The sequence below is a fragment of the Cydia strobilella genome, chromosome 5 (genome assembly GCF_947568885.1).
Source record: "Cydia strobilella chromosome 5, ilCydStro3.1, whole genome shotgun sequence".
Taxonomy (NCBI): Eukaryota; Metazoa; Arthropoda; class Insecta; order Lepidoptera; family Tortricidae; genus Cydia; species Cydia strobilella.
In genome coordinates, this window is record NC_086045.1 from 17039342 (window position 1) to 17054514 (window position 15173).

At 37.7% G+C, this 15173-nt stretch overlaps 2 protein-coding genes across 4 annotated transcripts in view; one reads left to right on the forward strand and one right to left on the reverse strand.

The window, feature by feature from the left end:
- The window catches only part of LOC134741530 (uncharacterized oxidoreductase YrbE-like), a 445968-nt gene that overhangs the window by 227856 nt on the left and 202939 nt on the right, over positions 1-15173 (reverse strand). The gene's annotated exons all lie outside the window — the stretch shown is intronic.
- Positions 1-15173, forward strand: part of LOC134741496 (uncharacterized) — a 67808-nt gene that overhangs the window by 17042 nt on the left and 35593 nt on the right. For all 3 annotated transcript variants that reach the window (XR_010127888.1, XM_063674290.1, XM_063674291.1), the window contains exon 2: positions 7329-7545. Coding sequence is in view for 2 of the 3 variants with exons in the window: in XM_063674290.1 (XP_063530360.1) it covers positions 7336-7545 (210 nt within the window). In the remaining variant the exon portion in view is untranslated. The remainder of the gene's footprint in view (positions 1-7328; positions 7546-15173) is intronic.

A 15173-nucleotide genomic window follows, 5' to 3' on the forward strand; every position in this document is an offset into this window, starting at 1 on the left:
AATTCTTCGCTCACTTCAACGTGTTTTACGTTTATTAATAACAAATATGTTTAAAACAACTTCCGGAAATTAAGATTTAACTATCTTTTACACTTAAGTTTTACGATCAGAATGTAGTATCAAAAACGTTATTGCATGTCATATTGTACCAGGAGCACCTAAACGTCAGTTCGACATTCTGTCAAGCTGTCAGTCTCCGTGTCATTGTCAGCGCGCTGCAATTTGTTATTGAACCTTTTTGTTTATTTCTAAGTTAAAATACGGATCAATTTAACGAGAACACTAGTGTTAAATAATAAAACATGGAATTAAGTGCTTCAAGTTTCATCTGTCAGAATATTTAGTGGAATTATGAACGAAATATGCGACTGAAGAGGATTTCAGTTTTACAAAGGTATATTTTCCCATCTTCTATGTTTTTGTAATGAAAAATGAGCTTAATACTAGGCTATAGGGATACGACCAGTCACAGTTGTAAAACCCAAACAATCGAATATTTATTTACATCATTACGATTTCTTTGTAAATTGCTCTTAAACTGTTGTATAATTTGGTACACAGTGTATAAATAAAATAGAGAACATTTAATTGGCTTTCATTGAATACCCCACACGTGTATGTGCAATGCATAGTTGGGGTGCAATATGCAAAATTCGCAACGAGGCGGGAGCCAATCTGATGACGTCATTCCGCTGAAGTAGATGGCCGGCGCCGCTGTCTCCCGGCAGTTTTGGAGACCCAGTACCATGCCCAACAACATACTAAAAGTTGAAAGCGGTTTCCGGATCTGAACTTTATTCCCATAAGGCATGCAGTGCACTAAACAGTAGGGTTAATAATTTGTAAATAATTTGACAACACGTAACATGAGTGTTACAACAAGTTACAATGTATTTCAATACAAACTTTCATCTCCCTTTTAACCGCTTTAGGGGTTGCCGCCTAATTTTTGCCTTAATTAAGAATCCTTCTTAATAAAGGCAAAATTCAACATTCTAGTTTTTGTACTTTTGGATCTGTGTTAATGAGTCAGTAAATCAGGACATACGCATAATATAAACACATGGAGGTAGGTATATGATTTTGTAAAGTTTTATGTGCACATTGTAAGCTTGTAATACAGGCTGTTTTTTTAATAACCAATTTCTTTTTTCAAATCGCGAAAAAAAAAATTACTCCCATAGAAAAGATCAACATCAGGCCAGTCAGAATGAAACGGCCAATTTTTTTTCGTGAGTTCGGGGTTGCTCCCATAGTAAAAGTAGCTCAGTATGACCTACATATTCACATCGTTAAATATTGCAGGTTATTAAATAAATATCCATTTCAAATGTCGCTTGTAGTTTTCGTGAAATGTGAGTGTGGGCAAGTTTTAGATCTCTTTTCATCGGGGTAGAGGTCGGTGGCGGTTAATTGGCGGCTCGACCGGCCGGTTTGTCCACCATCATTATTTTACGGCATACATTTGTTCTCTCGTAGGTACTTCAACAATCTGCCGAGTAATCAAATGGAGAAAATCACGACTAATACCTCGAGTAAAACTACCAAATTCAAAGAATTATCTACCTACTTAATTTAAAGAAAAAAGTCGATTTGCTATAAGTAATTAGGTACCTACTAAAAGATATTTACGAGTATACATTAAGAAGATCCGTCTATAAGTAATGAATTGTATCTCCTTGCTATCGCCGCATCAGCTGAGCTCTTGCACCGCAAATCAGTCAAACAGCCTATAAAGTTTCGACATTTGTATCGTTTTCAAGCAAAAGGTACCACATTGTCGCTTGCCATAAGAACGCTCTGACAGGTTTTTCGTATAATGATACAAGCAATTTTTGTCCATATGGTAAGCGACAATGTGGTACCTTTTGATTGAAAAACGTCACATTTTAGGCTCTACTCTGCACAGTAACGAAACAGTGTGGTAGTTGGACCGTGTAAAATATTTTATGTATAATAGGTACCAAGTACAATCGAGGACATCGGCGGTGAACCACCTTAAGAGCAAAAGTGATGATAGCATAGCACTTAAAAATATGGGTGTTGAAAAAATTACCCTTTCCATTATTAAGACAAAGAATCCTAAATGCATCGTAATTGGTTACCTCTATGGGAGGCGGAGTTTAGCTCGCTCGTAAGGATCGAGGTAAAATGTCCCCGATTGTACCTACTACCTACACGATGTGAATGTCATGTCCCTCATCTGCATGAAATTCGCAAGGACACAATGTAAAGGTACCGAAGTCTGCATATAGTTGTAAGAAATGTTTTTTTTATTTTTATTTTTTTTTATTGATAATAACATGGAAAATACAACATGTGCACCATAATACAATGTTTCGCCAAACTGCGGAGCAGTTTGTTGGCGATGAGCTCGCTCTTTTATACATCAAAAGCAGGTACATAATTTTTGCACTGTCCTACCGTCCCAGCGTAGTCCTTTTTTTTTTTTTTTTTTTTTTTTTTTTTATCAAGTACCTATAGGTATATTATAAGTGGACATTGGATAAGTGAGCCATCGCTGGTGGCGCGGGCGCGGGACAGGAGTACAGCGGTGCTTAAAAATCTACCTTATACTAATAACTATGTTTTATTTTAAACTAACAACTCGTAAAAATACAGGTGGCTAGTGGCGCTGTATACATTATGGATCGATAGTATCAGTTTTACTAGTAGTTTTTATAGTTTTACTGGCTTCAGTAGGGGAATGTTGTAACCGAATCCCTTAGGTATACCTGCGTGCATGGTACTCGGCTTCCCGGTCTTAAGCGGAAATGAATCCCCTATTTCCCTCAACCCAACAAACAGGCGCCCTCGTCGTTTTGGTTTCCGTTTCCTAGCAATATTGATCCATCATGTCGACATTGTTATGAAGTAATATCCCAAATGCATTTTGTCTAATTGCATCCTTGCTATATTCCAAGTTAAGCTAAAATGCTTTACGTTCACGTAGGTACGTTACGGTCCTTATCTCCGGGCATTATCTACATATACCGGCATACTAGAATGTTTCCTCGAAACTCAGGACAGGTCTTTTTATTGCTATCGCCGCGATGAACAGATTAGAAAGATTGTCAAAAAGAGTGATTTTTCGCATTTTAAGCTGTTTGAGAGAGGCCATTGCTCTCGACTAGATAGAGAAAAAACAGGGGAACAGTTGTTAGTCGGGGCCGCGGGATTCACGGTCGAGCGCCCGCGCCACCTGCGCCGGCGCCGCGCTGGAGCTACTATATTATACTCCACCCGCCCGATATCGCACACTACCTGCCCCATTTGCTAACTGTTTCTATTTAATTTGATTCCGTTGTGGAACTACCAACTTTTTTATCGGTAGGTACTGCCTGCTGACTAGCATAACCATCCATCATGCTATCAAAAATAATATTTTTTTTTACATCTGTTAACATGTGTTCAGTTTGGTTTGCACATAGGTACGTGGTCACATCAATCATATCAAGTTGATCTCATAGTATCCGGCAACTATACCTCAGAAACTGTGACACCTCTAGGCCGCCAAAAACACAAAGAACAATGGCGACGTTCATCTGTTTTAAAATCTAGTTCAATGCAGCCGTTTTCCATTAGTTATGCAAACTGCGAACTAATCTACCTAAGATTCCTCAGTCAGATTTGAAGCAACCGTTCTCGTGTCACGTTTCAGGAATAGGGAATTCAAACTTACGTATTGTATTTGGCGTTGCGTAACAAAGTTTGTATTAGAATAGAAGGCTACTTTTAACCAACAAGTTTATTACTTTCACTTCCACTCTGTACGTACCTACTCCAAATTATGCATATTTATATATACGTGCTTGTAACATAGTAAAATTAAAGTTCATTCAATTATCGAATTAATTGCATTGCGGTATCTTTTGAGGCTAACCGGTATTTATGTAATAGAAGATTGGGCAGAAAGGTTTAGTAGGTCGTTTTTGCTTAATCTTGCGCGTGCTGTCGGAGGCGAGCGAGGTAATAGCTAATGTCGTTGTTTAGCGACGTGTCAATGAGCGTGGTGTACGGAACGGTATGCATTGGTAGCGGCGAGTTGCCGGGAGGCTGTGCACCGAGGTCGTTGCACCGGCGAGGAGGCTGCACTATAGCCCTGCCCCCTCCCCGGCCCGACCTGACATCCTTGCATCTTTGACAAACGACGAACAAAACAGCATATAGTTACACTGGATTTGCTAGTCTGCATTCGTTGTTCTTGTTGCTTTGTGCACAATACTTCAGTTGTGGCAATACTTCGAAATTTTTATTTAAATTTCGCAATTTTCCGTACAAATCTACTGTCAGGTTTACTTACTAAGCTTTAATTGAATACTCCGCTCTAAGTAATTTTTAATGAGTTTAAACTTATTCATTACGGGAACCGACTTGGAACAGAAATATTGTAGATACCTTAGCATTTAAAACGACCTTTGCTTTGCACACCGCCTTCTTGTTCTATTGGAGTATGTATAATGTCAAGGAACATAGCGAATAGCTTCTTCAAGATTTGCTTCGCTAGATTCTCACTAAAGACTCGTCACACGAGGCGGGTGCTTGTCATGCTTTTATCTTTGCATTTTGCATGCTTTCATTTCACTACCACAAGTACCACATCAACGATATTTAGCGTATTATACTGTAATTACAAACTCGTACTTGTTGAGCATGATAGTTTATAGTTTCTAGTATTAAGTTCAATGTTTTTGTACGCCGTTTGGTAAAATATAGTGAAACTGTACATAATTATATAAACTGACCACCACTGTAATTGTACCTATATTTACAAATAAAACACTTACTTACTTAGGGTGTATTGTGGGGTAGGGTTGGTATGTTGGAAGGAGGATAACGTTTAGGTCTATTATTTCAAACGTACCTAATAAAATAGTAGGTGAGGCTGAGTGAGGTGCACAGATTCGAATATTATTTCGATAACAATAACTGCCGGAAATAAAATTATTTACCAAGTTTTTAGGCAGGCGTTCGGTTTTATATTCCATAACCCAGTATAATAAGTCCATAGTTTTCACCCAATAGCCTACGAGTAGTACTTACATTTTAGATTCCATCAACTGTCAATGGTCCTTGTCCTGGCGGGTGTTGTCTCTGCGACCGTGTGACTCATGACACGGGCAATGGTGGCAGTACCCGCTTAATGTACCCTTACATTTCATTAGTGTCAAAAGGGTCTCCACGTGTTGGCTTCGCTTCCGCGCACGTCTTCCAAATGTCCGGGAACTCCGGGACGCCATTATTCTGTGATGGGTAAAGTAATTGGCACTGAATCATGTCTGAAACTGTAACGGTATTAGTGAAAATCCTGCAGATTTTGCATTTATTGTTGGTCCCACAGAACTGGATGACAAAGAACAACTGTCAAGCTTTAAAAGTGCGACCAAAAATGAAATGCAAATTTGAGCGTAAATTGTCTATGTGAGATCAAAAATAGTGATGTCATGTTACAACATATTAATAATCTATCGGTGTTTGATTGCTTTATCGACTACTTTTTCAAATGTGACTGTTATTCCCTTTGTTTTTATCAATTATTTTTATTTTTATCTGACCATTTTTGAGTTTAACAACGGCCGCGGATGGCCAGGAGAGTATCGCAGTAATTTTTGAAATGAAAAGTATGAACAAATCAGGAAGAAAACTATTAAGTTGGGATCGAGTCGATCTTGAGATTCTTTAACTATTCCTCTGAAACATTTTTGGATCAAAATGTTTGTCACAAACAACAGAATATTTATGTGGAGTCCAAGTTGGCACGCAACCATATCCGACGTAAGTCAGGGTCCTTTTGGGATATCTGCAAAGGAAGAGAAAAAGAATAAAATGTCTTCATTGAGAAAAAGAATCAAATGTCCGAGTTGTCTGACGGCAAATATCTTACCGTTACCCACTAAAGGGTTAACTATGTAGGTACATTACATATTTATTTGATCCTCTCGTGTGAGCCAGTTTTCTCTTATATCGGCTTTCACGACATCGACCCATCGCTATATGGTTTGTCCTGGGGTCGGGGGCCATATTATATACTAGCTTTTGCCCGCGACTTCGTCTGCGTGGAATTAGTAATTTGGGTACCTTAATTCTTAAACAAATCTGCTTTTTAATCCATCCTTTTTCACCCCCAAATTGGTCCACACTACACATGATTTCGGGGATAAAAGTTATTCTATATCATTTCCCACAGCTCAAACTATCCCCATACCAAGTTTCATCTAAATCGGTTCAGGTTATTGATTCCCCATACAAATTTCTACCCCCTTAAGGGGTGAGTTCTGGGATAAAAAGTATCCTATGTCCTTCCCCGGGACTCAAACTATCTGTATACCAAATTTCAACTAAATCGGTTCAGCGGTTTAAGCGTGAAGAGGTAACACACAGACAGACAGACAGACAGACTTTCGCATTTATAATATTAGTATGGATTTATACATAACATATTTATTTGATTATAAATCATATTTTACTTACCTACGAAATTAGCGAAAGTGCCTCATATTTATGAACGCTACTTAAACCATCATACCTACCTATTATTGATGAGGTCAATGATGATGATAATGATTATAAATCATTCTGTTTATTAAATTTCATCTTTAACAATACACTTAAATAACATTCGTTCAATCGGTATCGCAGATAAATAACAGTTATGACTTTTATGGGTCATACAGATTTTAAAACACAGCTTGTGTAAGTAAGGATGCAATGCTCTTAAGAACTGAACACTCATCTCAGGGCAAAGTAGTATAGACAATGCTGAATTTGTTATCAATAGATAGCTATGGGTACCTATATAACGTACGTACTTTATCTCAATGTCAAACCAAAATCAGATGTACTTCAACGATGTATTGTTGCAATGAAACGTAATATCAAGTAAATAAATACGCTTGTCATTTTTTTAATTTCAATGAAACTGTGATATTCTTCTAATATTATGTTTCCGTTTTTTCCTGGAAACTTCACTGGTATACTAACTGGCAAATGGAAATTAATATTTTCAAAATCGAGGGATTCCATCAATCGGTAAGTCGATTATAAGATACTCAAGACGGGTAAATCTTACTACTAGAGCTAAACATTTATAAACAACAAATAATGTAGTGCCGTAAAATGTGCCTCCTCGAATATACGCCGATGGAAAGTACCTATGCCATTACTACTGTCGGTGTATTTTACGGTGTCTAACTTTGCACATTCAACCAGTCCAGTCCGTCCTTCAACCCGTTGTTGTCATGGAGTTTAGATAGTTGTTTGACGCTCTTGTCGTGCAATCCACTATTGTTCACGTGTGGTTCAAGTTAATTCCTGGATATCTCTTCCAGATCCAACATGTACGGGACGTCAACGGCGTCGACGACGTCGGACTCCCGCGGGGTGAGCGTGGCCGTGGACCGGCGCGTGCGCGTGGTGCGCCTGCTGCGCGCGCGCCGCGCCGCGCCCGCGTTCGGCTTCTCGCTGCGCGGGGGCCGGGAGTACGCCACGGGCTTCTTCGTCTCCAAAGTGGAATTCAACTCCGAAGCTCATCTGCAAGGACTCAAGGTATTTACCTTGATTCAATACCATTGATTTCAATGACCTAATAAACAATACAATTCTTTTTTGAGCAGCCGTGTAATTAAAACAACTGTACGTTGAAGACAGCTTCTAGTACCCACATAAGTGTAACCAAACGATTTGTACTGTTTGTAGTTGTATTGTTGCTCATAGCTAGTATACAGGGTGATTTTGTTACGTTTGACCATTACCACAGAATAAGTAATAGTAATATCCATTATTTATTTATTTATTTTATTTACATTATTATCTAACATTAACACGATCATCTCGATCGAGGTAATTTAAGCACAGATTAATAAATAGTTATTTAAGTCATCTCGAAACCATAATATTTTATCTAAAGTCCACATCTCTACATGTTTTCAATGACAAATAAGAATTTTATTATACTATTTCAAACTGTCATCTCAAATCCCATACCAATACACGCTTTTTTCTATTTGTAGGTCAGATAGGTACTTCTCACCCTAACAAAAATTTGACTTTTAGGGTTTTTTTCGCCAAAATGGCAAAAACGGAATAAAGTTTCGTATACATATTATACATACATATAGAGTTTCGTCATGTCCGTCCGTATTTGCAGCCATTTTACTCGAAACCTACAAGCTATATTTTAATGAAATTTGGAACATAGGTGTATTTTGAGAGCCGCTAGGTAGCAGTAAGTTAAAAAAAATAAGCCAATTATTATTAAAATCGGTCTCCCCCCCCCCTCCTAACTTATGACTCAGCGTATAATGAAAAAAAAAAAAAAAAAAAAACTTTCCACGAAAATTGTTTTGAACATGATCGGTTGAGCCATTAGGACTAAGGAATTTCAACTTTTCGGGTACCGGTTCTGGTAAGAAAATCCCGGTTCTTCGGTACTTTTCGGTACTGAAAAGTTAGCAAAGTAAACCACATAAAATCACCTTAAAATTTGGCGCATAATCTCCGTAGCACCCGTGCCCGTGTAGTACCCTCGGCAGTCTCGGCTGCCCAAGGTTTGTCCCGCCCGGTATTTTCCGGCTACGATTTGGGCTTTGGCGCGATAACTAACCAAAGTCCCCAACCTTGACAGTCAGGCTCAAGTAGTCTGATATAGTTATTTGTTATACAAGGGTGCAAAGTTGTGTTTGACCCGCGAGTGTTTCAACATACGAGAAGTAAAATACACCCGTGTGTAACACAAAACTTTTCACCCCACCATAGCGGAAGGAAAGTGCAACATGCAAAAAAAACAGCTCATAAAAAATTAGTTTTTATTTGTACACATTATAATTATTATCAGGTTAATTATAATAATCAGTATCATCATCAATATAGTATTATAACATTATGTAAAAAAAATTGTTTACATTTCTGACGATGCGTTTTGAAATTGCATGGACCCAACTTGTGCGTTCAGAATTATATTCAACATCATTATAAAAAACAAATGTTTCTTATGGAATTTTAAGACAAATCATTAAACAAAGGTAAATTTGGTATTTTTTATTAAATTCTCAAACCATTTATTTAATGATAATTAATATGGAACGAACCATTATTACGAGCGTTTTACGTTTTGTTATCTGTCAAAAGCTACTTAAACACGCTCTAAGGTTAAATTACTTTCCCCACTAGTGGATAAGGACGATTATCCCAAAATCTGCTTCGTTAAATAGCCAGCTGTCTGTATTGCATCACTGCATTCACATTCATTATATGTTCAATTGTTGTAATAAAATTTTCAGTTTCGTTTTTCCATTATAGACAGTCACTTTTGTCACATTGTCTTACAAAGTTCTTGGTATGGTTTTTGTACGGACTTTGGGCAATGTAGCATTATGTCATTGTTTGATTTCTGTGTTTGTTATGTACATTCACATCGCTAAAGGGAGAGATTAAGCCTGTTGACACTTTTTGTCGTCTCAACTGATTCCCACGAGCCTAGTTTTACGGATACAGTCGTTTGCGAACACCTTGCGAAGCAATTTGTCTCACTACCCAGCAACGTTGGGTAAACTCGGGTTATTTCGTTAGTGACAGTTTCTGAAGAAAGCTTTTATTTATTTAAAGAACTATTATTTTTATTGAACAACCTCCTAGCCCAGGCGGTAGTGACCTGAACCCACGAAGCAGTAGGTCCCGGGTTCGAATCGTGGTAAGGGCATCTATTTGTTTGTTCATAACTGGGATTTGTTCCTGAGTTATGAATGTTTTCTATGTATGTAAGTATTTATCTATTATATAATATATATTGTCGTCTAGTACCCACAACACAAGCCTTATTGAGCTTACCGTGGGGCTACAACGATTTATAAAATAAATAAAGAAATATTATAGGACAATTATATACTCAGATCGACGTAGTCCCACAGTAAGCTCAATAAGGAAAAGGATGGAAAGCTTCAAAAATTGCAAAATTTTCCTCATAAATTTCAGTCATCTCAAATATTTTTACAGTGTAGGTAGGTAAGGTTCCACAATTGAAACTACCTTTAATAAAAATAAAGTGTAATTTTCTACAACTTTTGCAACGCACATATTATTCTGTAGGTAATAAGAATTTTTTTGCACGTAAAGCCAGTCACAGGTTTCCCCAGTTTACCCTTCAAACTGTACCACTATACAAAATTACCCACATCCGAGGTTGCTTGTCGCAAGACGCATTCCATTCTTTCCGCGCTCACGTAACTTGCGCAGTTTCCTTTGGCAGCACTCGATCTACAACGAAATGAGTACCTACCTGCTTGAGCAGCGTTGTCAATGTTGTCATCATCTAGGTCAAACACTTCATTAGCCATTGTGAAGTGCCAAAAGTTGCAAGTCATTGGTGAAGTAGTGATTTATTAGGTAACCCACTGTGTCACGGGCGTTGTTTGTATTTAAGTGATTATTAGTTAATGAAACCTCACATTAAAATATGATTGAATGTTAATGGTAACAAGGTAACTCTTATTTAATAATGATTATTGTAGTTACGAATAAATAATATTAACATGTTTAGATTATACATTGTACAAATGTATATCAAGTCTCAAGAGCAATAAAATTAAAAGGGGTATATATATATATATATATATACCATAGAGTAACTTATACTAGAGCGGTACTGTCATAGTAAATTTTGTAACCCCAGTAAATTCACTGCCATTTGTCTAAAAATGAAGATTTATAAAAATACGATAGAATGTATTTAAATATAGATAAATGATTTTTTTTATTTGCATTAATTATTTTTATGATTTTGACCCATGTTCTTTCACTGATATGCGTTAAAATTGTTAAATAACAAACGAAACCGTCAACGCCATCTATTCGACTGTAGGCCAAAACTAGTAGCGCCCTCTGAACGAGAATCAAATTTTCTTGATTTTCGAGTATCTATCTATTACGGAGTTATATTTATCTTTGATATATACCTATCTACTAAAGCATTTCATATACCTACTAAAGTGTTTCTGGTGTCTTTGTTGGTGAACAAAAATTGAATGTTAGTTATTTATTTTAATATTCTGTTTTTAAAAGGTACTTACCTATTATCTGTTAAATATTTTGTTTTTGTGAATTTCTATGACAACCTTTTCACAAGCTTTCATCAAAATCAATAATAATAATAATAATCGATAGCCCCCAGATCAGCTTGTGGCGAGCTGAATGCGAAGTGACGTCCCTTGGGTCCCATACCCCCGAGAGTCGGTCAGGCCCCTCCCTCTGGCTTGCCTTCATTGGCCGGCTGGAGTGAACACTGAGCAGGGGCCGCAGGACTCTCACCTCTGGCTTGCCTTTACCGGCCGTCCAGAGTGGGGTGTCAGAGCTACATGCTCGCAGGGTGGAAGTGAAATATGCATAAGACGCGAGTGGGCACAGTGGCTGTTCAAAGCCACTGGGTAGAAAGCGGTGCACACCTCTCCACACCCTGAGCCACTCACGCAATGTTGTCCCCTTGGACCCCTTGTCGCTCCGTGCGAGCGGCCGTTTTCGGGGACCCATATTGTGAGTTGGCGAGTCACCACCTGTCCATTTTTTTTGTGTTTTTAAACATAGATTGGGACAGGTGCCATAGTATTTCCATAGACCCGGTAACCAGTACATTAACATCTCAACACAATAGCCTAGTTTCTTTTGTTTCTGTTTCTTATCACTGCAATAGTCCTGCACTAACCGGGGCTTGTCCTTGGGTGCACTACTATAGTGCATACAGGGATAATCGTCGGTTGATGTCACATCTCCTTTTAGACTAAATTGTCTTTTTACAAGGGGCCTCTGCGTGTTGGCTTCGGTCCCACGCACGCCTTCCAAATGTCCGGGACCCCAAGGTCCCGAGATTATGTAATGGACTAACAATAATAATCGATAATAATAATAAGACTAGATAAGTATGGATTTTAAACTAAACATCCATTATGTATATTAATACTAGAACTTTCTTAGTGAAATTGTGAACCAAAAGATTTACGAGTGATTGTTTAATTTAATGGTCACAGCTATGCGTAATTAGATAATTTTTGAACAAAATTCTTAGTCTGAATTTAATTTCACACGATTACTTCCTTAACAAAGAAGTTACGAAAAATTCACGAGTACATCCGTCGTTGTTTCAACTTAACAATGGGGTGCTTTGAGACAATTGTCGAGGATCCTGGGAAATACATGTGTACAGTTCGGGCAAACTGTATCGTACCAGCGTCAACACTTCATCTTAATCACTAGCTACCAATCACTAGGTACTTAATTCAACGTTGAAGGATTTACTACACTGGATGCGTTCTGCGGTCAGCGGTCAGGTCAAACCCGCATTATGTATCATTGACAGCAACCTTTGAAGTTAAAGTTTGCCGCTGCCCGCAGAACGCATCCAGTGTGGCAAATCCTTGAATCCAAACTGGAGAGTTGATGATTATAAACAAACTGGATGGAAAACTCATGATGCCTTACCTAATAAGTAATGTTTTACAATTTGGCTTGGCCTTCAAATCAAACGCCTTAACTTAACATATGTATGTAGTTTGCAAAGAAAAGATGACTCACCTTGGGCTCAATGCCTAGCCAGACAGACATAGGACGGGAAACTTAAAAATAACTACCTACCCTACTACATTTTTAGGGTTTCGTAGTCACCTAGAAATCCTTATAGTTTCGCCATGTCTGTCTGTCTGTCTGTCCGAGGCTGCTCTGTAATCGTTAGTGCTAGAAAGCTGCAATTTGGCATGGATACATAAATCATGCATTGCGACAGAACGGTGAAATAAAAACTATAAAAAAGTTTTTTTAGGGTACCACATGCAAAATGTTTTTTTTTCCTTTGTCTCAGTAGGGTATCGTTGGATAGGTCTTTCAAAACGAATACGGGTCTCCAAAAAAATTTTTTTTATATAGTTAATATTTTCGGAAATACTCGCTCCGAAAGAAAAAAATATGTGGGGCCCTCTAACTTTTCCAAAAAATATGAAATAAATCGTGAAACAAAATCTTTATAAATACTTCCAATTAAAACTATAGCGAACATGATCGGTCCAGTCGTTTTTGAGTTATTGCAAAAAATCTTATTTTCTTAGTATAAAGACGTACAAAGCGCTGCAAAGGTACTCCCTTGATGCTTGTAATGTACATGATACTTACTAATAGCACAGAATAACTAATAGTACTACCGTACTAATAGCCCCCGTTTGCTACGAGACCCTACACTGAGCATGGCCCTATATTATGCTCTTGTTAAGTGCCTGAAACCGCTCACTCGCTGAGAGCGAATCAATAAATGCAAAAATACTATGTTAAAAAACCTATAAGTATGACAAATAGAAATATAATAAGTAGCCCATGTTCTCGTGAAGCGGACCCATACGCATCCGGTGCGTGAGTCATTTCAATTACAACTTAGACTATTTACTTTCCCCACTCTTTTCTTTCATTTGCGGCGTTTCATTAATGTGATTTATACTTATTATAGTATGGTTGCTTTTACGATTGCACTACTGGAGAAGATAAGAGGATAGCAGGCTCCTCTTTACTAAGGCCTAAGATACACTTGTAAGTTCTACTTACGTAAGTGTATTTTAGGCCTAAGTACTAGGTGACTTTCTACAAGTGCAGGCTTGTGTGCGAGTCTTTCAGTTCATCTAAGTAACACTTACGACTATTGTGTAACATTTGCTAAAATAGAAAATAGTTAAATGCTGTCCTCCGTTTAGGCAACAAGCTTTTCAAAAAACTTTTGTTCAATCAGATACGAAGAACGTTACGTAAAATAATAAAAATGCCTTCTCGCAGGTAATTAATTACAATTACAAACACAATTAGCTAAAATACTTAGCAATAAAACTTAAATCGACTACGAGTAGGTTTAAGTATTACAAATATTACAATAATATTTAAGTAAATGTCTAATCTATTTTTTTTGCTTGGTTATGTAATTAGCAATGAATATAATTATAATTTGATTTTTTTTTCTTATTTATTCTGCAAGAACCCCTCCTGTGAAGGTGAAGGCCTCCTCCAGTGATGAGTGATGACCAGTGTTCTCTATCTTTAGCAACATCCATCCATTTTTTGCCTCCTATTTGGATGATGTCGTGTGCCCACCTTGTGATAGGTCTGCCGTGCTTCCTGGTTCCTGCTGGTCCTAACCATGAGGTTATTCGTAATGTCCAGCGGTCGTCAGTCAATCTGGCTATGTAGCCTGCCCATCGCCATTTTAGTTTTTGCGCGTATTAGGAGAGCGCATCGGTAACTTTTGTTTTTTGGCGTATTATGGTATTACGTATTTTGTGTATTTTTCTTATTTTTAGTATGCTTCTCTCCATACTCCGCTGACATGTATTTAATTTAGTTTTTGTCCGTCCAGTGAATTTCCAGGTTTGGCATGCATATGTAAGAGAAGGTAAGAGACATGTATCCATAACTTTTTTCTTTAGTCTCAGTGGCAAATTACCTTTCACGACTTCTTTAAGGGCCCAAAACTTTTTCCATGTGCAAGATATTCTTCTATCTATTTCCATATCATTGTTTTGTTTATGGAACGATATTTGTTTTCCTAAATAGATGTATAAATATCGACATATTCTACAGGCATGTTATTTAGAGTAATTTCGTCTTTAGTGCTGTTTGTCATCAGTTTTGTTTTAGTTAAATTGATTTCCAATCCGGCCTCTAAGCTTGCTTGTTTTAGACTCTCTATTATGGTTGTGCTAGTTCGGAACTTTTTTCTGAAAATACCTAATACAATATCGTCCGCGAATCTTAGGTGGCTTAGGTATTTTTTTATATTCTTAGGCCGATGTTGTTCCAATTAAATTTTCTTATAATATTCTCCAATACAGCTATAAATATTCGCGGGGACAGTGGGTCGCCTTGTCTGACTCCGCGTTTGATTGGTATAGGTGGTCCCGTTGTCTCTAACTTATCTTTACTTGTGCTGTTATGATATAGATGTCTCAAAATATCAATGTATTTTTGGTCTACGTCCTGTGTCTTCAGTGCCTCCGTTGCCTCCTATATTGAATTGTGATTTATAGTATCAAAAGCTTTTTGGTAGTCAATAAATACCATATAGAGTGGCCTTCGAAACTCTTGATACTTCTCTATGAGCTGTTCTAGTGAGTGGATATGGTCGACCGTGCTGAAACCCCTTCGGAAGCCCGCCTGTT